Raw genomic sequence first — 25,091 nt, 5'->3', positions numbered from 1 at the left:
AAAATGCTCTACTGGTGTTTTGCAAACCTTGCATTAGCGTATTTATTTATTCCTTAGTTCTTTAGAAACTGATGTCAGAGTAATAAAAAAACATCAATTGGACATCTCTTTCATTTTTTAAGTAGCCCGTGTAACGCGAGGCACGCAGCTAGTAATTATATTATTACTTGAAGCAATACAAAAGAAAAGTTACATGATGCATGTATTAAAATCACTAAACCTTAAAACATGAATGCTAATTAATAGGAATAATTTCGTACCTGAATAGTATTCAGAAACTAAAAGTAAGTGTTTTTACAAACCTATCATAGCAATAAGGAAACATTTTCAAAATGGATGATTCTAAAAATAAATCTTACTCAAAAACGAATCTAAACATCAACGTTTTTTTAAAACCATTAATGTTTATATCTATGTTCATCGATACCATCGAATTTTTAAATTTTGTGCATCAATGCAGTTTTTTTATCGATGTCGTTTCTCTACACTTTCTTTTTTTTTTTTTTTTTTTAAATTCAAATGAAAAAAATCAACATCCAAAAACAACATTGACCACATATTATCAATTTTTTATAAAAAAAACATCGACATCGAACCTCAAGTAAGAACTTAGTGTTTAGCTGTCAAAAATCATATGATGATTTTTTTTTTTTTTTTCAGATTATATATCCTAAGTCTGATGACCAAAGACAGCGCCTAGGTGAAGCTGTAAGAAATATTTTGCTATTTAGGTCATTAGATATTGTAAGTATGCATATTTTGACTTTTAACACTTGAAAATGGTTTCATGTATTATTTTATAAAATTAATCATAATATATTTCATTTTTAGCAACAAATGCAGGAAGTTTTGGATGCAATGTTTGAAAGAAAAGTAATTTTTTTTGTTTTTAATATTATTTTAATTTTAATACAAATTGGCTGTTTTAAACTCCATAGATATTTTTTTTTCTAAATTGTATTGTTAAATCGGTTTTTAAGAGAATTTCAAATAGCAGTTAGATAAATTAATCATAATCTTGTGCTTATCATAAATTTCGCATGGTTAGTTGTGTCAGGATGTTTAATGCTCTGAATGCAAAGTTTATATTTGCATTAATCTCATTGTTCACATAAAATTCTAATACATAAGTACCAGTCAGTTAACTGTCAAATAATATGGAAAGGTAATTTCCCTTAGGTTTAAATTGCCGTTACTAGTACCATCTCACTTTTGAACATAATTCACTGTAGGACTTAACAAAAGGTCATTGCTCCTGTTGAGTGCATAAAGTTTTTTGTCTTGGGTCCATCCCATTCTGAATTTCTAAGTAAAAATGAAATATTACAAATAAAAAACTAAAACTGGTACAGAATTCACTTAAAAGCACTTCAAAGTGTGGCACCCATTTTTCCCTTTTTGCATGCCAATGTGGCTCTTCTTGGCCACTGTGTTCCCTATTTGTACCCTTTCTCACTTTTCAGTTTTACCTTCATCAAAATTGTCACTTTTTTTTTTGCCCGTTTTCTCCTGTGCAACATCTGTTTAGCCTTGGATAATCCATCTGATTCAGGAGAGAAACACCGAATTCCAAATGCGAAAAATTCCTAAATAGTTAAGTGCATGACAAAACTGACATAGTTTAAAATTCTGAACAGTTCTAATTATACCATGAAAAGAAAGTAAAGATGCATTCCTGAATTATAAGTTACTTTAATTCAATCAAACATCAGCAAAGTCACATGTCATATTGTATCTCATTTGGAAAAATTCAATGATATTTTTTATTATTATTTACAATTTCTGTATGGAATCCTCTTAAGTTTTACTGCAACCAGGTATTTACTATTCCTATCTATTTTAATAGTATGCTTTTATTTGTAGGTAAAACCAGGTGACATAGTAATCAAACAAGGAGATGATGGGGATAATTTCTATGTTATTGACAAGTTAGTAGTTTTGTATAATTTTAGTTTTCTCAGGCAGTTTCCCAGTAAGCAAAATATCTTGCCTCAGTATTGCATAAAGGTTGACATGCAAGAAAAATCATCTTGCATTAATACTGCCTCAATGTTGTTATGTTACTCCCTTTATGCTGTCAGCAGGCTGCCACAATATTGACTGACAAGGTGTATGCAGCATAATATCAGGAAAATATCAAGGTAGGCTGCTTTTGTAACATTGCATACGTATTGATATGACAGGATAATATCAAGATGTTGTCATGACAGCATGAAATCAAGGTCTAGGCAAGATGATCTTGCTTTTGTAATCTTGCATACGTATTGATATGACAGGATAATATCAAGATGTTGTCATGACAGCATGAAATCAAGGTCTAGGCAAGATGATCTTGCTTTTGTAATATTGCATACGTATTGGTATGACAGGAAAATATCAGGATACATTGACATGACAGTATGAAATCAGCACGTTTGCAAGGTGTTTTATCCATTTATTTATTTGTATTATTTTCACTTCAAACTCGAGAATTAAATTTCATTCTTTAATTATTTCTGTTATTCTTCAAGATAGTTTTCTAGTCTGAGAATATTTTCTTAAAGCTGACATCTGATCGGAAATTCAGATAAAGATATTAAAAGTACTCGCAATTTAATTTAAAAAAATGAAAGTTTCTTCGTTTTGCGTAATACTTGACTTATTTTTTAAATTCTTGCTTCTAATTGTATTATAAAGACATAAAATGCCTATTTAGAAATAATTGCGGAAGTTTTTATAGCACATTTAAGAGTAAAGGTAGCAAAATAATAAATAAATACAATAAAGTACATTTTCAAATGGATGTCAGCATTGAAAATATCCCATGGACAAAACATATGAATTTATCTCAAAGAATAACATAAATAACCATTGAATAAAATTAATCTTACTTGTGAGATTGAAGTGATAATACGAAATTCTGGACTTCATGTCCTTTGTTATTTTCGGCCATTTCTAACATTGATCGCACATCGTCTGCGATATGACTTGTTTAGTACTATATTAATAAACAAATGCAAATATCAGTTATTCATGTTATTCCTAAAACAATACTATTCCACACTAATAACTAAGTAACCAACTTAACGAAGCCTAAAAAATGCAAAGCCACGTGCAACTCCTCTAAACCGACTGAATCAATGTGCCAGCAATGCGAGGGACGCTGGGTAGAAAGAACTGTGCGCATGCGCAAGCAAGTATCAACGAAGGTCCACCTGCTCTATTGTGTACTAATTACCTTGACGGCGACAGCATGAAATCAATATCATCTTGACGGCATCAACATGTATGCAATGTTGTTATTTTAAGGTAATATCAATATTGATATTTTAAGATGAATGCAATGTTGCATACGTGTTGTTATAGTAATATTGCTTTTTCATCTTTATGCAAGCTTTATGCAGTATGAAACACGTCAATATTGACGCCGTCAGTATAATATCAAGATCTGTCAAGGTTGATGCAAGAAATTTTGCTAGTAGGGTTGCTTATATAAACTTCCTAAACTTTGTCATCAGAAGGCCTTACACAAAAGGCTTGATAAGATTAAACTTCTCTCAGAATTTCCAGGCCCACAAATGATTGAAAATCTTCCAGAAAATTCCAGTTTTAGCTTTTGCAGTTTTAAAGAGATTGCAAACCTAGGTATTAAAAACACTGGTTCAACAAAATTCAGCGCAACTGTATTACAATGCACTTTTATTTCGGTAAGTTTTGTGAAGTCAGGAGTGGGAGTTATCCTAAAATTCCTAATGTTTTTTTAAGTGTCCTGAAATTCCTAAAATATTCATTTTTGTCCTAAATATCCTTAAGTTTTCATTATTTTTCTCCTCAATTTTTTTTTTTTTTTTTTTTTGCAGAAATAGAGAAAGTTCCACCCTAATTGTGCAGATGATATTACAGTAGATTACAGTAGAATATTAAAAGGTCATTTGTTTCACCTGTATATTTACAGTTAACGTATACTATGCGGTAACTGTAAATATTAGGGTTACCACACACTTACCATTAGGGTTACCATCCTGATCCCGAATCCCACGGGATCCTGCATGATATTTAGCGGGATTTATCCCGCGGGACTTCTAATCCCGCAAATATTTTCCATGCAAACGTTTCCTGATTTATACATAAACACATATTTTTACAAGTGTAATCTGAAGTTATAATCATCTTCCTGTATATCAGCAAGAAAAACTTTGTCTCACATGATGAATAGTGTATTTACCATTCAAGAAAACAGTAAAAATAGAGTATATTTTTGTGAGAATGAATTGGTATTCTCATTCGGAGATTTCTGTTTTCATGCGTTCAGCAATTACAAAAATGCATAAAAATTACAAGCCTTTTTGATAACCATCACTAAGTATTGAAATCCAGAAAATTGGACTTTGGAAGAAATTGAGAAAGTGTATTACAGAGTGCAAAATCTGCTGGAGTAGCACGAATGCAATTTTGAAACGTTTCTGCAAACTTAAGGAATACACAAGAAACTTTTAACTTACTAAAAGTGCACAATATTTTTTTCCGTAGAAGAAAGAAATGAAAAATCTGACATTTTTTATTTATGCTCTCAAACCTGTAGAAAGTGTCTGTCAATGTCTTTGTCACCGTGAAGCTATTAATATAAACGTGGGTGGTACCTTAAAAATTATGTTGGATGAATTAGCTAAGCAACCTGCAATATTCGGCGTCACTCTAAAACAGGTGGCAAAAACTTGGATGAAACACTAAATGACTCGCATGTCAGTGCAGTACATTAAGCTGCTCAAGTTTTTAATTGTCTCTTTAAAGTGAGAGATAAAATTAGCAAAATTTTTCAAAAACTTGAACTGAGACTGCGACCCAATCAGTGTTCACCACCTGCAGTAACGAATCAAATGCGCTGATGCAATGACCATCAACGTTAATGAAGCAACAAGGCAAGTTAAATTGGTGATTTAATTCTTTTGTGTTGTAAAATCTATCCTGTGTGTGTCTGGAGGCAAGGCGCTTAGCATGCAGTCCTCTATATATGTAAAGCTGTTTAGCTTCGAAATAAATAAAAAAAAATTTTAAGATGCATTGGACCTTTTTATAGTACACTTTGGGTACCAAACGATAGTCGCTCATTGAGATTTGACTTAGTACAGTAAAATCCCTCTAATGCGGACACTAACGGGACAAAAATTTTTGTTCGCAATAGAGAGGTGTTCGCAGGACAGGGGTTTAATAATGTCATTTGCATTGGAACTGGGGAATTAAAAATTGTCCGCATAAGAGGAGAGTCCGCCTTTGAGGGGTGTCCGTTAGGAGGGGTTCTACTGTATTTTACAATTGGTGCGCAAAATTCTCGGTAACAACTAATTCATGTACCAAAAGCAGCTCTTCACAAAAAGCATAACTTTTTTTATTTGACACAAAAATTTAACTTTTAGAGGGATAACGTTTATCCTGAGGGATCCCGGGGGATTGGCTCCTTACAATCCTAAAATCCCGTTTGACTGAGATGGGCGCGGGAATGGAAACCCTAGTAAATATACAGTCATATTTTTGGCAGATTTGAAAACTTAGCATGTATCTTAACAGATAACAGAAACCAGCAAAAGCCTTAGAAATATTTTAAAAGAGGAAGGAAGTTTTCCTTCCTTGGCTTGAAATGCCAAATTTTTCCAAAATTAAACACCATTGAAATAAGGTTGTAATTCAATATTTTACTGCATATAATTCCATAAAAACAAAGAAAATAAAAGCAGATGACTTTTTCTTAACAGCTAAAGGATTTTAATTTCATTCCCTTTCAATTGGATTGATCACCAAAATAAGCATGTGGTTATAATTGTTTTTTTTTTTTTAAAGTAACAAAGCCATCAAAGGGAGTAAAAGACTTAACCATAGAAACATACAAATTTAATTTCAACTTTGAAAACAATTTCCATTTACCTTTAATTTTTGGTTTTATTTTTGAGCTTAATCATTTAGAATTGTTTGGCGTGCTTATGATAAGCCTTGGATGTTGGTTTTCACTAAACGACTCCTACTGCTCTCCTAATGCTTGTAGACGCTTCAAACAAACTTCATCTCAAGCAAAGTTCCAAGCTTTTGAATGACGTAAACCTTATGTGAATGAAATTTTTCTCCCCCAAATTATCAAATTTATGTGAAAAATGGCCTTAAAATTGGAATAGAAAAGAACAAAATCAAATTTTCAAAAAATCGCTTCAAGGTGCACACTCCTATGCTACAAACTAATTTTGTGCCAAATTTCATGAAAATCAACCGAAGGGTCTAGGTGTTATGCATGTCACTGGCATCCATACAGAGAGACTTTCAGCTTTATTATTAGTAAAGATTTAATATCCAAGCACCAGGGCCTTTGAGAGCTTGTCTTGGCCCCTACGGAAATACTGACAGGCCCCAACCACATCCCACTACTACATCAAACCTTTTCCTTGAGTTATCCATTTTCTGGAGTTCCAGAACCCCAGTGGGCTTGGCCCTGAGGATTTCATCCCTCCTGCTCTTCTTTCTCCAGGGACCTGCTAAACAGCTAGAAAAGTTGTAACTTTCTATCTGATAGAGCCAGCAAAGTTAAACAAAACGGTAATACATTTACTTTTTCCTTTGGTACCAAATCATGTTCGTGAGGACTGAATATCAATTGCTTGGTTTATTGGGCATGGGAGGAAGAAAAAGTGTTAAGAGCTGATATCGGGAGTTTGTCAAAAAGATGCTAAACAGGTAGCTAATGTTTGCTGTACAGAAATAGTTTTTATTTTATATTGAAATACGTGTGCACATCTGTATTTATTTATTCCAAAGTTTTTGAGCTTGAAATTTCATAAGTAACTGAAAAAATAGTGATGTGTATTATAAACAATATTTTTAAACAGTAGTTTTTAGCATTTTTTTTTTTTTCTTCATACATCTATTTGAACCTTTTCCATGGAACAAGCCTTCTTAGCCACACTTTTTTTCCTGGGATGTGTGCCACAAAAAAAGCTTTTTATTTTACTGTTAGAGTAATTTGCAAAAATCTTAAGCAATTTTAGCTTTCCTCTTGTTTTCGTCTTCATTTGTAGAATTTTGTTCATAATACAGTAGGGGAATGTGGGACAAAGTGGAATAGTGGGGCAAAGTGAAAACTTGACATATTTTACTGGTTGTTTAGCACCACCTATCTTGTAATATTTCAACAAAATAGTTACACATGTACCCTATTCCAGTCAGAATAAAAATACCGCCGAAGATAAGAAGGCTGTGATTATACAGGCAATTTTCTAAAACTGAGACTCTTTTTGTTGTAAGTCAAAAATAATTTTTTATATTATAAAATTATAAAGTTCTTGTTATAAACATTTTAAATATTAATTGAGACCTTCTAATATGCAGTGCAATATTTATTTAGTTAATATTATATCCTATTCGCATTTTTACATGCAAGACAAAGTGAAATAGCTTATTTCATTTACTTACTCAATCATTTACTAAATGAGCTGATGTGTACATCACATGACTTCCTTTTACTCAAATTTAATGTAATTTTCTTATTATTGGCAGTTTTATACAAATACAAATACAAATGTGACGACCAGCAACAGGCTCTGGGCCCAGCTAGACTGGTCCTAGTCAATTTACAATCCCCAGTGAAGATCAATGGCCCTCTTAAAACTGTCTACTCCTTTGCTCATTACCACCTCTTCCGGTAAGCTGTTCCAAGGTTCCACTACCCTGCTAAAATAATAATTTTTCCTAATATCCATGTTAGCCTGAGATTTAAATAGCTTAAAACAATGACCCCTTGTCCTGTTTTCAGTGCTAAACTTTAGCCCTGTAACATCTTTCGTTTTAATAAATTTAAACAGCTGAATCATGTCCCCTCGGTCTCTTCTTTGCTCAAGACTACATTTTTAGCCTTCTAAGTCTGGAATCATAATCTAAATGGGAAAGTCCACTTATTAGCCTTGTAGCCCGCCTTTGAACCCTTTCCAATACATTGTCTTTCTTAAGATAAGGAGACCAAAACTGAACAGCATACTCCAAATGGGATCTTACCAAACTTCTATATAAGGGCAGAAGAACTTCTTTAGATTTATTTGAAATAGATCTATTGATAAACCCAAGCATCTTATTGGCTTTGTTGCTAACAATGCTGCACTGTTGGCTAAACTTTAAATCCTGACTTATGAAGACCCCCAGATCAGTAACTTTGTCTGCCTGACTAATGACTGAACCTTGCAAATAATAACTTGTACACTTATTTCCATGCCCTAAATGTAGCACTTGACATTTCCCAACATTAACAGCCATACCCCATTTATCAGCCCACTCCGTAATATGATCTAGATCCTCTTGCAGCTGATTTGCTTGTTCTTCATTTTCTACAGTCCCCATAACTTTGACATCATCAGCAAAACAATTCATGTTCCCAGAAATATTCTAATTTTAATGCAATTCAATAGTTTACTCTCTAAATATCACCAACAGTGGCCAAATTGAAACCTGATTTAACCAAAAAAAAATGCCAAATTTGTCGCCAAGTTGGCGACAAAACTAGGCAACCAAAAGATTGGTGATATATCACCAAGTGTCCCCCACATTATAACACCACTTGAGTTTACATCGAAATTCACAATGATTTCCTGCCAAGATGAGGCAAAAGATACCTTTAAAAACACCCGAATGCAACCAAAAGGGGATGTGCACAACTAGACCCCACTAGGAGTCTACGTACCTAATTTCAACTTTCTAGGCCATTCCGTTCTTGAGTTATGCGACATACATACGCACATACATACGTTTATACAGATGTCACAAGGAAACTCATTGTAATTAACTCAGAAATCGTCAAAATGATTATTTCCCGTGTCTATACGTTCTTAGGCACTAATCCACATGTGGTCAAGTCAAAAAAAAAGCTCAATATTCATTCGGGGATGAGCAAAATGGAAATTAAGACCGATTTTTTGAGTGAAAATTTTTTTGCGAATACAATACTTCCTTTTTTGTAAAAGGGAGTAAAAACTTATGTATTCATTTTTTCATCAGTTCATTTTCCTTCTTTCATTGCGTAATTCACTTATATTTGTTCCTTCATTCACTTATTTTCTTATTCATTAACTCTTTTAATCACTCATTTTTTCTTACATAATTAATTAAATTATTCATTAATTGTTCCATTTTCTTTTCATTTATTCATTCAAGATTTTATTTACAGATTTATTTGATCAGAAACACTTTTTATAATCAAATAGAAAGTATTTCATTAGAAAAATATTTCATTTATCACTTTGCCATATGACAAAAAAAGTGAATTTTTTTTTGAAAGCACTTTTTCACTGCCAAAAATAAGAAATATTTCAATGCACATCTTATTAAAAAATACAAAGGTTTTTTTTTTTTTTTTTTGTACTGTAATTTTCAAAACAAATTTCCTATTCATTTATTTTGAAAAGCTCAGTCATCTTAGTCATTTCACTTTGCCCCACATTCCCCTACTTTTTTTGACATATAAAAGTGTATAAATACTATTGCCCCACATTGTTATTCCTCATCAATTTCATAGACTTCTTGAAATTAAAAAAAAATAATTCTTTTTTATTGAGTACTAGATTTCTTAAAAATTAAATTAGTAATTTTTGGGTCACTCCATATAGATTCATCAAATGACTACACTCAACCATCTTCTGTTGTTTTGAAATTCATATCCATAAAAGCTCTATCTGAAAGATATTTAAAACCACCTTTTTTCCCTCTAATCTTGATCTTTAATGTTTTAGAGGTCACCAAAAGTAGTTTTCCTACCCAAAAATGGGACTTCTAGACCTTTGCATTTTGGCCAAAATCTATTTGAATTACATTTATAGCTGTTAATTTTGCATTATGATATGAAACTACATGATATTATAGTCTCAGATGTTAAGTACATAGGTGTAACTTAATTAAGTAATTAATGGGAACATGGCAAAGTTCAAGGTCAAATATAAAATTATTACTGATTTCAAAGGGCAATAACTCGCTTAGGAGACCAAAACATAATGAAATATGTCAATAACTAATCATTGGAATCACCCTAATCAGAAAATATAACCATACTTATGTGTTTGTTTTCCCCTTATAGTTTACAGCTCCTAAAAAAAAAAAAAATGACATTCTTAGATCCCTGTAAACTCAAAGTGGGTGATTTAAAAAGAAAATTTCTGGGTGAATTGCATATTCCTTTGAAGCACCATGCATGTTTTGCATATTGTTTTGTGTATTTGGTTTGTAAAAAAGATACAGTTGTTTGAAGAGTAATTTTGCTAATTAGTGTTCATACTAAAACATAAATAAAAGTATGAAAACATCATTGTTTATTCTTAAATTATGGATCTTTTACGCTACATAATATGTATATACTGAAAAAATATATCATAAATATAGAAATATTCATTTTTATTTGATAACTTAAAAGTATTGGTACCTTGGGACTTCAAGTTATCGTAAGTTGACTGTATATCAAAATTTAGAAACTAATTGAGGTTGGAAGTAATATTTTCACTTTTATCTACATTTTCAGTGGAGTGTATAATATCCATGTAGATACTGATCAAGAAAAGAATAAATTAGTTGGAAAATATGATAATGCTGGAAGTTTTGGTGAGCTTGCATTGATGTACAATATGCCAAGAGCAGCTACAATTGAGGCAAAAACTGATGGATCTTTATGGGCAATGGTAAGTGTTTACAAAAAAAATGACTTTCCTCCAAGTGTTTTTTTGTTTTTAATTACTATAATTATTTTAGTGCAATATTATTTAAAATTACCTGTGAGTTTTTCAGTCTGTAAATTCATATTCTTAATTTTCTTTCTCCACTTATTACGCAATTCTCTTAAGTTGACTGCTCATACGCTAGCAGTAACACCTCCCCCTCCCTCTCCAAGAAAAAAACTGGATTCTCTCTCTCTTCCCATACATACGTTTGATAAAAATTGAGGGTCTTACAAATGCCCTCCTCTTAATTTTTTGACCTCGGGACGGCCTTTTTAAAAGAAAAAAGTTATAGACACTGAGACTATATAAGATTTTTATGACCTCAGCTCCTCTGAAAACAAAACCCTGCATTCGACTCTGTTAAGAAGCAAAAGATTTGAAAGTGCTGAAATGTACGTTTAACATTATCAAGACTGTATATATGTTTTTTATTTCTGCAATGTGCAACTATTGTAGAAAAAAAAGATTAAGCTTAAATAAAATACCTCAAGCAGCTCCATTCATCATGCACAATATGTGCTATGTGCGCATACGCACGATACACTCACAGACGCGCACACACACATAAACTATATATGGGGGACACATAAGGGGCGCGGGTTGTTTAGTTGGTGCAAAATGGATCGTGACATGAAAAAGGTTGGGAACCACTGGTTAAAAATTTTGAAAAAGTGTTTAAAATCTTGAAAAACTTTGAAAAGTTACTTTAGTGCTTGAATTCTTTTAAAAATCATTATATTTTACTTGTATTTCTTTTTAAATATTTCATCAGTCCAATTATCTGAACATATGTTCCATATGCAGAATCGCAAAAAGTTGCTTTCATGTTTTGGATTTCAATCCTTTTGCATCTTGTAAATATTTTGATGTTTTTGACAAACCAAAGTTATTTTGAGGTATGCTACCTTAGATAATCTTATTTTATGTTTAATTTCTACAAATAAAGATTTTTTTTTTTTTTTTGGAACCATGGCAACATTGAACTTACTCAGACTTCATGGAGTGCTTCTTGTGAATGAAATTTATCGTTTTGTGTCTTGTAAACCAAATAAATATTTTGACCTGTCGGATGTTATTTTTACATATACTGCCTTAGATTAGCCTTTTATGTTTAGTTTTAGTAAAAAATAAATATATTTATTATAGAGAAAATGCCAACATTGAACTTGATTCGGGGAAAATTTACTTCCCTTACTTGAGATAAAAATTGTTTTGCATCTTGTAATTTTTTTTTTTTTTTTTTGGCAATTGAAGTTATTTTGGCAAATGCTACATCAGATTAGCTCGTTTTTTTTCTTTTTCTTTAAATGACTAAAGAAATAATTACTTTAGTTTTGTTCAATTAAAAAAAGTTATTTAGTTTTGGGGACAAACTTAACTTTACAGCCATTACCATATTTTTTTTTCTTTTGGAAAAGTATTAAATTTAAACAATTGAGAGCATAACATTTTAACTTAGCGTTTGTATTTGAAACATAAAGTTGAATTATATGATTCATTAAGTTGAATTTGTGTACATCATTGTCATAATGACAGTTTGGTTTCTTCCCATAAAAGTTTGAAGCACTCTTTGCCCTACAATCACAGAGGTTTTTTTTTTTTTTAATCTAAGCTTGTTGATTCCTAAAAATATACTTTGAATTTGAAAGCTTCAAACACTAATCCTCGTGTGATCAACTTCTCTTATAACCAAACTTTTCAGACATTTTTAGAAACTTTCAAGACAGTAGATCTTTTATCAAAGTGTCTCTTGTAAAAAATGCAGTTTGTTTTATATTATTTATAATACTGCCTGTTATTTAAATGTTTGCATTTAATGAAATTTGCATGCAATATTTATAGTACGAATGTATATAGTAGTACCTGGAAAAATATTTTATTGCTCTTGAAAAGTGCTTGATTTTTTTTTTCCTTAAAGGGTATGAACACTGATCAATGAAACTTAAAATGAATAAATAAACAATTTTGTGGCTTTAATTACACAAGGCAACAGTTATTTTAATGCCAGGGTATTTGGAACTAATATCATATGAATTTGATTCAAAATGACATACAAATAACTAAATGACAATGACTAAATTCAAACATGACATTAGTTTTTGCCTTGGAGAAACTTCTAAGCACTTGAGTGAAATGTATGTGACACATGTTTTGTTAAATCCATATACCAAAAAATAAATAAATCAGTGGCGTATCTAGCATGGGTGACACCCGGGGCGGTAATTTATGGTTTTCCTGTCGACATTTTTATAGACTCATTCAGACTTTTGTTTTCTGGTCCTTTTCCTTGTATTATTGTAATTTTTTAATTATAATTTGAAGTTTTGAAACTATAACTAACTTTAAAACTTTTAATGTTATTCAGTCTTTTCTATTATTATTGTACTTTGTTATTTTATCATTATAATCACATATGTGTGGATATGAAAAATCAAAGTTCTTTGTGCCCGGAGATTTAGTTTATAAATGTTTTATTAATAAATTCTGATAATTATTTTTATGCTAGTGTTTTAAACTATCAAAATACAAACACAAACCTTAGATCAGTTTTGTTTTTAAATAATTTTTGAATGCTGTATTGAACCGTTCTTAACCTCTGTAGATGGTTCTTCAATACTTTGTTTAACTATTTCAACCCTGCATTAAGTTTAAATTTTGCATTTTTGTGCTCAACATTCATTTTTACTGTTGTCCTAATTTTTGAATTTCATTCAATTGGAATTTATATTTTCTATATTTTTACATTTGTTACTGGGATATTCAGGAACTAGGTATAAAAGGATAATACATAAACTAAGAAAATATTATGATTTACCAACAATACAGAGAAATCACCCTAGTTGGAGAAAAAGTAAGGTGCTCTAAAGTGCTTTATTTTGATTTCCATTTTGGAGTGGGATCCCTGTGTTTGTGCGTTGATAATTTTCTTACTGGATGCAAAAAACACTTTAGAATAGCAAAGTAACTCTCCCTCACATAGAAAAAATTAGTGCATTAACTAAAATATGCAACAGGATGCATCAGCCTTTTGTTTCTCTTGAATTATGTCTTTTAGATGGTTGAACTTGTCTTATTGTTTCTAGATGTAGATTTATTGACCTTTTGTCATTCACCTTAACCATGCTATCTATTAATCTAAATTAAATTCTTAACTTTGTATATATAACATTTACTCAACTAGTATTCATTGTACCTTTTTTCCAGAATCGACAAACATTTAGAAGAATCGTACTAAAGAGTGCATTTAAAAAGAGAAAGGAATATGAAACACTTCTTGAAGGTGTTCCTATGCTACAAACATTAGAGGTATTTATATTTGTTTTAGTTAAAATTTTTAGATAATCGCTGTGGTTCAAGATTTTTTTTTCCTCTGAAAGTAAAAAGTAGAATAGCATGAGAAAACTTTGTCCCAGGTTTTTCAATAACAGCAATACATGCTATTCATAATTCATGTTTTTGTTTACACATATGTCATTTTTTGCCTGTTATTCATTTTTGCTTAGTAAAATTAATAACTGGCCAAGTATATTGGAAAATTGTTGTCACCCCCAATTTCAGTTATTTATTTTAAAAGCTCTAGTCTAAGGCATACATGTGTTTCAGACTTTTTTTTTTTCAAATTTAATGATTAAGTTTATTACTTCTCTTTTGGTTGTGTTATTCATAGCTTTAGATGTAGCATTATGCATTACTAATATTGCTTTTCCTTTGCCTTTATGTATGTTTTTGTTTTATACAGTTGGCTCCCTGTTTAACAATGCTCTATTTAACAACTTTCTCTATTTAAACACGACTTATCACAGTATGGATACTCCACTGTAGTTTTAGAAGTCACCTCAGAGCAACAATCTAAACCTCTGAATAACATTAAGATATCCTACTGCTGCTCTGAGGCCACAATGTGCATAATTGATTCTAAAGTTTGAAGTTATTTTTCAATTTTTACCACTGGATTTAATGTGTTAAAATATTGTTTTTTTATGTACTGTCAGGTTGAGTAAATAGGTCAAAAAACAGAAATTTTGCAATCACACCTAGCAACAAGTCTATACATTTAACTAGTGAATAAAATGATTAGGATATGCAATTGATTCTTTATGACAGTTTAAGTAAAATATCTTTGAAAAAACAAAATATTGTTCCCAATAAATATAATTTATAAAATATGTTGTCAATGACTTATTTTATTTCATAGCATGGGGTAAAATAGGTCACTAGTGGGGTAAAATAATTCGTTTTTTAAAAGTTTGAATTGCACAATTTATTGATTAGTAATTTTTTACTTTTAATCATTAATAAGAAAACAATTAGTATTAATACATACTACAATATTGGTCTCTGATTTATCTCTGGGTCAAGATTGACTTTCACTATTTGCAGTGCATCAACTTTCCAAACATGATCTCTGTGCCGAAAAACAAAGAACTTTCACTTTTTTTTGCAAATGCAAATTTTAATGTGGGTGATTCTTCCTTTTGGGAAAGAATGATGGCATGAAATAGGCTTCTTTGAATTTTCTTCCAAAAATACAACTTATTTGTATTGAATTTGAAACTTTTAAAGATTAGCCATAATTAATGTACAGTCGAGTCCCGACTTACGCCAGGGTTGCATTCCAAGACTCCTCGCATAAGTCGAAATTTCACATTGTGGAAAAACATGTATATAATTTTTTTTAAAGCTTACCAAATTCTTTAGACTTTTATGAACACTCCTCAATATACAAATACAAATACAAACGTGACGACCAGCAACAGGCTCTGGGCGCAGCTAGACTGGTCCTAGTCAATTTACAATCCCCAGTGAAGATCAATGGCCCTCTTAAAACTATCTACTCCCTTGCTCATTACCACCTCTTCCGGTAAACTGTTCCAAGGTTCCACTACCCTGCTAAAATAATAATTTTTCCTAACATCCATGTTAGCCTGAGATTTAAATAGCTTAAAACAATGACCCCTTGTCCTGTTTTCAGTGCTAAACTTCAGCCCCGTAACATCTTTCATTTTAATAAATTTAAACAACTGAATCATGTCCCCTAGGTCTCTTCTTTGCTCAAGACTGTACATTTTTAGCCTTCTAAGCCTGGAATCATAATCTACGTGGGAAAGTCCACTTATTAGCCTTGTAGCCCGCCTCTGAACCCTTTCCAATACATTGTCTTTCTTAAGATAAGGAGACCAAAAGCTTCCTCAACTATACACTGCAGTATTTTACATAAAGAACTAAACTTTTACTGAATTAAAAAAAAAAAAAAACTGTTTTATTCAACATGAAATACTTTAAGATGTACAAAATGAATGATCAACAGGGATGAATGACATAAAATAAAACAACATGGTATGCACAGTTGGTATAGTACTGTAAAACGGTACAACTTTGTGCCAAGGGGGGCAACAATGGGCCACTGTTGCCATGGCAATGATTTTGCTCTCTAGTAGCCTATTTTTCGAACTTACGAGCTCCAAAAAAAAAAAAAATCACCAGGTAGTGTAACCATTTAGGTAGTTAAAGACGCTTCATCAGAGATTGCCGTTTTTGTATGCCTCAGATAATTTAGTCTTTCTTAGTGCATGATTCGATTCACTCATGGAAGAGCCAAAAGTCTCCTTCAGGCAGACCACTAAAACTTTTTTCCAAGTTCTGGTAAGTTCAGATTTGCTTTACTAATTTGTCGGTAATGAATTAAGCCGCTTGTTGACTAAAAATGTTTCGTAGTTTTCACGAGCTCTCAACATTTATCGAAAATGGGAATATTGGGGTACAACAATGGGCCACCTGTTTTTCATGGTTTTTAGTGGCTTTGGGCTTCAGTTTAGTCTCTGTAGGAATGCTTTTGTCATATTTTGTGTTATTTATTGTAAATAATGGAAAGAAAAGAAAGAAGAAGTCTTGGGTATCGCCCTATTGCCCGTACTCATGAGCCCGTACTAGGAGTTTTTGAAGAAGGTGCTGACTAAAAGCCGGAATAAATACAAACTGAGATAATTTTTAAAAATTATTTATTTTGATCAGATTTGGAATAAGAAATGTGATTTCGCATTTTAGTTTTCAAAAATGTTTTTTGATCTTGTTTAAAATTTGTCAGACCTACGTATTTTCTGAGACCTATGTATAGGTAAATAGCCTACAGTTGGTGAGATTTTTCTAGTTTTCAAATGTTTCTATGTCAAAACCTAGGCGGATAATAAAGAACTTTACCTAAGTTTACCATGGTGGACTTTATTAATCACTCAAAATGACAAGTGATGATTAAATCTTAAAAAATTGAAAAAAAAAGAAAAGTTAAATGATGGAACAAAAAAATTCTTTATACAGTTTCAAGCAGAGGACAACATGTAGTCTCAGACAACAACAGGGGAGATCAAGTTTTCACTGTGTTTTCTAGGTTAAAATGAGATGACTCATAGTTATACCCAATAGGAGTGGATAAAGAAAAAATTCCCCTTCCTATTCTTTCCAACCTAGATTTTTTTTAACATTTCATTCGAAAGACGAGATGTACAGCTACCATTGCTAAAGTCCTCAAATTTCTAAATCAAAGAAATATACACGGAATTTTCATTGAAAACATCGCAAAGTGGCCCATAGTTGGACCATTTTATGGTAATAGTAAAATGCTGCACTATAGTAGTACTGTACAGTATATACATTAACATATTTATGAGTTAAAAAATGAAGATAATGGTGATTTATGCTCTATGATCTGATTGATATTCTTATGTTATCCATTTTTAAATACGGCTTCTTCACCTTTTCTTTTATAACGTTAAAATTTGTGGCACCACATCCTCTTCCTGATCTCTTAAATCCATAATAAAAGAGCAGCTTCCACTTTCTGAATATTTACTTTGCTAGAATGCTCTGCTAGCTTAAATATTGAAAATAAGTTCTGAACCTTTATGAATATCTTTTTGTTTTGACTTTTAATTGCACTCATGGAAGATTCAATCATATTTATTGGTCGCATTACCATCAACGTTTTGTAGTAAAGCATCTCGAGAATCTTGGGGGTTTTTTTTTAATCATAAACTTTCATTTTCTTCCCATCTTCACAAAGTTTAAATGATGATACCACCAAGATACCAATATATTTCATCAGATTTAATATTAAGAATGAAAACGATAAATTAATTAAGGATGCTGAATGGTTGTTTGGTGCACTAACAACTCGATGCGTAGATTAGTTTGATGTGGGAATTTTCACTCTCAGTGATGCTTAGAGGGATGTAATAACATTTACGAAATCAATATTTAGTAGCCAATAACAAAGCTGATACTTCCTTCTAAAAAATTCGTGTTGTGAACGAAAAATTCACGTTAGCTCTAAAATTCGTAACTCGTGAAACATTTGCGTTATAGCCATTTCGCATAAGTCAAATCGCGTTGTAGCAGGAGTCGACTGTACTCTGAATTAGTTGCACAAGTTTCTTCCTAAGAAAATTTTTGTTTGTTTTTTTTCTTTTTTGTATGTGTGTGTTTTTTCAAAGACACTTCAGTTGAATTTTTGTGTCTTTTAATTGTGTTGTTTCTTTTTACCCTTTTTCTGTCTTTGACTCTCTGCAGTCTCTCCAAGAATGTCAGGGCTGTTTAAATTCCACCAGTTTCTTTTTGCACAGTGTTTTCTTTTAGAATTCTTTAGGGCTTCTTTGCAATTGGTAGTTATTGTAGAAAACAATGAGCTTATGATAAAAGTTTCAAAATGTTTCAAGGGAGAACCTACAGTGCTGGCCAAATTATTAGACTAAATAGTTTTTTTTTGTACACTATTTGTAATAAAATACTATTTATTTCACTGTTAAAGTGCAGTACATACTGTACACTGATTATTACGTTATTTTAGCTTAATTTAATGTTTGCAGGTGGCAGCTCTGTGCTTTATGTTCTTTTTTTATCTACCTACCAGGAACATAACCTCAATCAGCTTAAACAGTTCACTAGTTATTTTTATTAGTGTGTTCTGTTATATTTAAAGTTAGTTTTAGGTAATTAGTGAGTGTGTATGTGAGTATATATATAATAGTGAGTATAAACAATTTTTTACCTCCTTTTTTAAAAAATTAAGAAATGGTATAAATCTTGTGAAAAGTATGCCAAAAAGACTTAAAATGCTCATCAAGAACAAGGGAATGCATACTAAATATTAGCTAATCATTTCCTGTTCTTTAATGTGTATGTAGTTATGTAATCAATAAAGAATTTGCTTTTAAAACAGTCTTAGTCTAATAATTTGGCCAGCACTGTATACTTGACTTATCTTGTTCCCAGATTGAAAAAAATGTCCTCATTTCTTATCAAGCTCCTAGATGTCAAGGCTTTGCTTCAATTACATTATTTTAAAGCAGTTCTATAAAATGGTGTTGCGGCATTCATTTGAACTCAACTTCTTTCATTGGAGAAAGCAAGCCACTTCCTCTGAATTCCCAAACAACATTTTCTGAAGGAAGTTATTCAGAAAAAAAAAACTTTGCTTAAGTTTTGGCATGATGGTTTTTTTCCACCTTAGTTTTATGTATTTATTTGTGTGTAAAAAGAGTGACTAAGGATTGCATATTTTATTTTAAATTAGTATACGCATATATAAAAGCAAAAAGTGATTTAAAAAGCAATACATGTAATTATATTTAGAATGTCCGCTAAGCCTAACCTCATTCAAAACAGGCTTATTTTACCCTGCCACAAGCCTAACCTCATTCAAAACAGGCTTATTTTACCCTGCCACAAACCTAACCTCATTCAAAACAGGCTTATTTTACCCTGCCACATCTTTTTCTACCATAAAAAAATATTTTTTGCTCTTTTTATATCAAAAAATTTAACAAAATAATTTGAAAAATGTATGTGCTCTATGCAGTAGGTGAAAAAACTATTGTGCACCTCCCTTTAACATTTTTTTAACCAAAAGTTTTTATCAACAACACATTCAAGCTTGTAATAATGAAAGCTAAGCATTAAATGGCTAATCTATGCTATTTCAAAGTTGAAGTGGCAGCCAATTTTGCATATGAAATGATGACTGGTATCAGTAACTGGCAACACAGAAATAAAATATTATATTTATTTATTTATTTTTAATTAATTAATTAATTTTATTTATTTATTTATTTATTTATTTTTTCAAACTGACCTATTTTAGCCCGTGACTTCTTTTACCCACCTGATCCTATTTCAGTTTTTATCATCTGTATATCAACTACAAATACAGATGTGACAACCAGGCTCTGGGCCCAGCTAGACTGGCCCTATTCAGTTTATCTGTCCCCAATGAAGTTGAATAGGCCTATTAAAGCTATTGACCCTCTTACTCATTACAGCCTATTCTGGTAAGCTCTTATAAATGCCCACAACCCTACTAAAGTAAGAATATTTACTGATTTTCAAAATATCCTGAAGTTGAAATAGCTTAAAACAATGACCCCTTGTTCTGCTTTCCCTGCAAATATTTAACCCATTAACATTTTTCATTTTGATAAATTTAAACAACTTAATCATGTCCCTTCTGACTCTTCTTTGCTCCAGGCTATACATATTAAGCCTTTTAAGTATGCAACATAGCAGTGGTTGGAAGTAGCGCGCTACAAGTAGCGACGCTACTGTAGTAGCTACATTTTTTAGTAGTTTGTAGTGTAGCGCACTACTTTTTTAAAAAAGTAGAGTAGCGAGTAGTTCACTACAAAAAAAGTAGTTTGTAGCGATTTCTGGAAACTACTTTTGAATCAAGTTAAAAAAAAAACGCATTTTCAAACGAATCTGACTGGTGCAAGTCTTACGCGAGTAAAAGTTGCACCAATCAGATTCGTAAGACTGAAAAATTCGAGCTGACCTCTAACATATAATTTTGACGTCATGTGTTGTATCTGTTTGACGCCATTACTTTGTTTGGCATAGAAACTTTCACATTTTCCCAATATTCGCCTTGAATAGAGCATGGCTTAAAAAGAAAGAAACGATTTTTTTCCCGCTTCCTGCAAACTTTGCCCGTTAAGCAAAAAGCTTTCGGTATTAATGCCATTTGCACATGCAGTCGAACTAATATTTAGTACCCAAGAAAGAAGGTGATATAAGCCCTGCGCTTCCGTTAAGAAAATTTTCGTGTAGCGGGTGAGGAATTCGTGTCAGCTGCAAAATTCGTTCCTCGAGTAAAACTCGCTCTATATAGACATTTCGCGTTAGTCGAATTGCGTTGTAGCCCTAGTCCACTGTTGTTAAAAAATTGCACATTGAAGTAAAGTAATCATTTTTAGTTATGTTTCATGTTTCGGATAATTAGTAGTACCGATTGGGATATTTTTCATTTTTCTTTATTTTGTCTTTTTTACTGATTGAGTGTTGATATATTAACATATTAAAAGTCGATTATTAAACGTTGTGAGTTTTTGAGGTTATTGGCAAAATAGAAAAATGCTGTTATTTCATTTTATCAGGGGCGTAAGAAAAGAGATGGTGTCCAGGTCTGGAACCCTAGCTTGAAGCTCAAAAGCAATCAATTCCTATGAAATAACTAATGTTATCCTATGAATCCCTAACTATGAAATATAAGTTCCTTTAAAATTAACTCATAAAATTTAAGTTTTTCTCTTTTGTTGATGCACTTCATCATCTAAATCAGTTTTATGTATATGTATGTCTAGTCTACGTAAAATTTAAATTAAATTACGATTGTATTTATCTCAATTTCAAGTAGCCGAGTTGCTCTTCTTGAATGAAATACTATTTACTGTCAGGAAAGGATTAAAAATTTGAAGGTTGAACTCCTTCCACTTTTAAATCCTTTCCTGCAGGGAATATTCGTGCAATTGGTAAAAAATGTTTCGATTGACGAATCGTTTCAGTAAAGGAAGAAAGAATAAATAATTTATAGCAATATTCGATATTCAAATGAGTCAATATATCAATCTGAAAATTTTGTTAATTTTTTCATTCAATCTCAAACGGTGTGTATGTGTATGTTATTTATTTATTTAATTTTTAAAAAGTAGCGAAGTAGCGACTACATTTCAAAAGTAGTTTGTAGTTGCTACATTTTGAAAAAAGCAGTTGTAGTTGTAGTTAACTACATTTGTGCTAAAGTAGTTGTAGTTGTAGTTCGCTACAAAAAAAATGTAGTTTTTCCAACCACTGCAACATAGTCTAAACCTGAAAGTCCCCTTACTAGCTTTGTAGCCCTTCTTTGAACCCTTACCTTCAAGAACTGTTGCAATTTCTTGGACCCTATCCATCTTACAAATATGAATGTACAAACAGATGCTGTGTGATTTAATATTTCTTTGCCAGCTTTAATTTATGGAGCTGCTAAGACACATGTTTTAAAAAATTTAACAAAAGCTTCACTCATCCCCTAAATATTAAATGCAAAAACCTAGATGGCTTTTCCTGTTTTACGGAATTTTTTGTTCACCCTGACTTGTCCCTGAAGTCAAGCTGTATTGCCGTCGAAAGGATTGTTCAAAGCACTTTTAGTTTAAGATTTTTAAGTTATCTTCCTCACTTAAGCTTCTATCATCCTGATGTGCTGACTGTGTGTGTGTGTTTTTTTTTTTTTTTTTTTTTTTTTTTTTTTTTTTTTTTTTTTGCCTTCTATTACAATTGCACTTCTTCAACCTATAGATAAAAGGTTTGTAGCTAGTTTTTAAAGCCAGGGGCATCAGACCTTCTGCAAGCATTGAAGCAAATAAATAGCTTGGATGTTAGCTAACAAGTTATTTTAATTATTAGTACATTTAAAGTCTTAATACTCTTTTGCATGAAGCAACTTTCAAAAGTAAAAATAATGTATGGAAGGTTGATCCACAGTTTTCCACAAATCATAAACAGGTTTGGGAACTTAAATGTAGAAGTGGAAGCAAAAAACATTATCTCTGACGTCATAGAAATTAGTGTAAAACTTCAGCTGATACTGGAGCAAAAAAATTTTTAAAGTGTCTTCATTACATCATTCTAAAAAGAGAATGCACAAACTAAGGTTTAATGAACTTGGAGTTGTAAGATTAAAAGCTAGAAAAAGCTCCTGTTATATCTGAGAAGTTTTGGACAAAAAGGATGCTTGCTGAAGTACTTTTGTTGGATTTCTTCACTTTTTATAATTCATTTACAGGACTCCAACATTTCCAGATTTTTTAAGAGTAAGACTTTTGCTTGCTACTGTATTTTTGCTCCTGCTTTATCTACAAAGAGAGAGAGGAAAGCACTATGAAACGTCCCTAAAAAATTTTTAAAACCTGCATCTTTTACTTCAAAATCTTTATATGTTGAAGGAACCAGCACTAATTTGATGTAAAAGATTGGCGTACCAGTTTTTGGTTAACAAATGCGTGTAGTGAAGCAAACAACCTCCACTAGCCACACAGAGGTTTCCCCTTTCGTATTTTAAATAAAATTCTACTCACAGATCTTAATGATAAAAATTTTTTGATCTGTGATCAGTATTGGAATTAAATGTTGACCAAATAATCATTACAGTATAAATTTGTTTTAAGAGCAAATGTTTGACTGTTTAATAATTCAAATCACTAACTTGGTGATTTTTGTGGTCCTGACGATGATGACGTTTCCATGGTATGCAAATGAAAAGCCAACTCTGAAGTTGTTGAAGATAGCTTCAGCGATCTCAACAGCTTTGTTTGGACAAAAAAACTTCTACTGGGGACGGGGAGAGATTTGTCTCTTCAGAGAAGTCTAACCCCAACAGAGAGTGTTCTCAGGTGGTGGATAGGGGAAAGCTTCATTGGTTTTTCTATTAGGTGGTAGGAGGGAAGTAAAATACTACCCACAAGCCAACAGGCCGAAGTCCAAACCCTGGAGGCTCTTGCAACTCCACATTCCGTGAATTGTGGGTGATTTTTCTATTTTCTTTTATAAAATTGCATCTGTTTGGACTATTCTTTTTCATTCATTTATTTTTTATTTTTTTTTTACATTTAATAATAAAAATAGGTACTATTATTAAAACTGTGTTGTAATAAGGTTTAGAATAATTTTAAAGCCATGTTAATAATTGTTCTAGAGTTTGAAAAATAGATCATGTTTCATGATTTCTTTAATAAAGATATTTTCTATATGGATCACTGATTTCTTTGAATTTGAATGAAATGAGATTTATTGTTAAACATATGTGTAAATTTACATTAGTATATTCCAATCTAAGTTGGCACTGAAGGGAAAGGTACGAGATGTGTTACTCCGCGATGAGAAGTAGTTCTAGTAAATTTGGAGGTTTAAACGGGTGTAAATTCCCAAATGATGTAAAAAAAAATAGAGAATGTATGTGGTTGAGACATATAGTTGAAGTTGTTGTGTGTTAAATATACTTAATTTATAAGAATTTGATTACGAAAGGAAAATCAAAGCGCCGTAACTCGACTTTGTCTTGGCAAAGACTTGAGTTTTCAAGGTTAACCTTGGCGGGCTTCCTGTGGAACGGCAAACCCCCCAGAACTCGTTTCTCCCCACTTCGCATCGCCCAAGGAAAAACATCTGATTGTCATTATGACTCTTGAAAGAACTCTCCTTATTGTGGTCAAAGCATTTCTGCCTGGTCTTTTTTCTCATTTATGCTTTCCATCGTTATTTCCAAGCAATTGAATACATTTTTAAAAACAGTTTTCGTGAGTAAGAAATAAAAAATGAAATGAAAATATTAATTTTCAATTATTTACTTGCTGCAATTACAAATACAATGGGATTTTTTTTCTTTGAATTCGAGATTTATTTTACTTCGTAGTTTTAAATAGCTTTCGTTTCTTACATAATGAGCCCAAACTTCAAGAAAATTATTGTGAAAAAATGAAAGAAACCCGAATTTTGTTTGAATGTAACGAATACTTGTTGTGTACAAATCCTTGCTACGGCAAAAGTCGTTTTTTTCTTCTTTTCTTTTTTGGATCGTTTGAAAAGTTTATGGAGGAAAAAAATATAATGCTCTTACACACGTATGTACAGATTCACTATTACAAATTTACACCGATGAACTGCTGGATGAAGAAGTTTTACTTTTTCACTTTAAATTTGAAACATACACATCTCCCTTGAAATACGAAATTAATTCGCCCCACCCTCCCCAGGTTTAGAACCCCTGCCTTAAATTAATTTTTTATATTAAGTAAATTTACTCACTCCCAAAATAAACCTATAAAGTAGGCTACATTAACTACGCTAAGGGTTAGTAAAATAATTTTTAATAAACTGAGTTTCGGGGTTAATCATATACTTTCACAGTCACGCAAAATTGAGAGCCATAACTTTTCTATTTGCACAAACCTCGATGCATTTTCGTTTATTATTTTTAACTTTTTTCATAAATAAGTTGAGCTTAAAATCGACCCTTTTTTTTGAAAAATTCAAAATTAATATCTTCTCTGAGCTCCGAAATGCAGTAATAGCTAATTG

The 25,091-nt window shown here is 31.7% G+C and overlaps 1 protein-coding gene across 1 annotated transcript in view; it reads left to right on the top strand.

Annotated features, from left to right (window-relative positions):
- Positions 1-25,091, top strand: part of LOC129218301 (cAMP-dependent protein kinase type II regulatory subunit-like) — a 107,398-nt gene that overhangs the window by 68,711 nt on the left and 13,596 nt on the right. Inside the window, exons 4-8 of the mRNA XM_054852539.1 lie at positions 661-744; positions 832-873; positions 1,864-1,928; positions 10,514-10,670; positions 13,914-14,015. Of these exons, the coding sequence (XP_054708514.1) occupies positions 661-744; positions 832-873; positions 1,864-1,928; positions 10,514-10,670; positions 13,914-14,015 (450 nt within the window). The remainder of the gene's footprint in view (positions 1-660; positions 745-831; positions 874-1,863; positions 1,929-10,513; positions 10,671-13,913; positions 14,016-25,091) is intronic.

Source organism: Uloborus diversus, chromosome 3 (assembly GCF_026930045.1).
Source record: "Uloborus diversus isolate 005 chromosome 3, Udiv.v.3.1, whole genome shotgun sequence".
NCBI classification, from domain to species: Eukaryota; Metazoa; Arthropoda; class Arachnida; order Araneae; family Uloboridae; genus Uloborus; species Uloborus diversus.
This window is presented reverse-complemented; position numbering and strand designations above follow the sequence as displayed.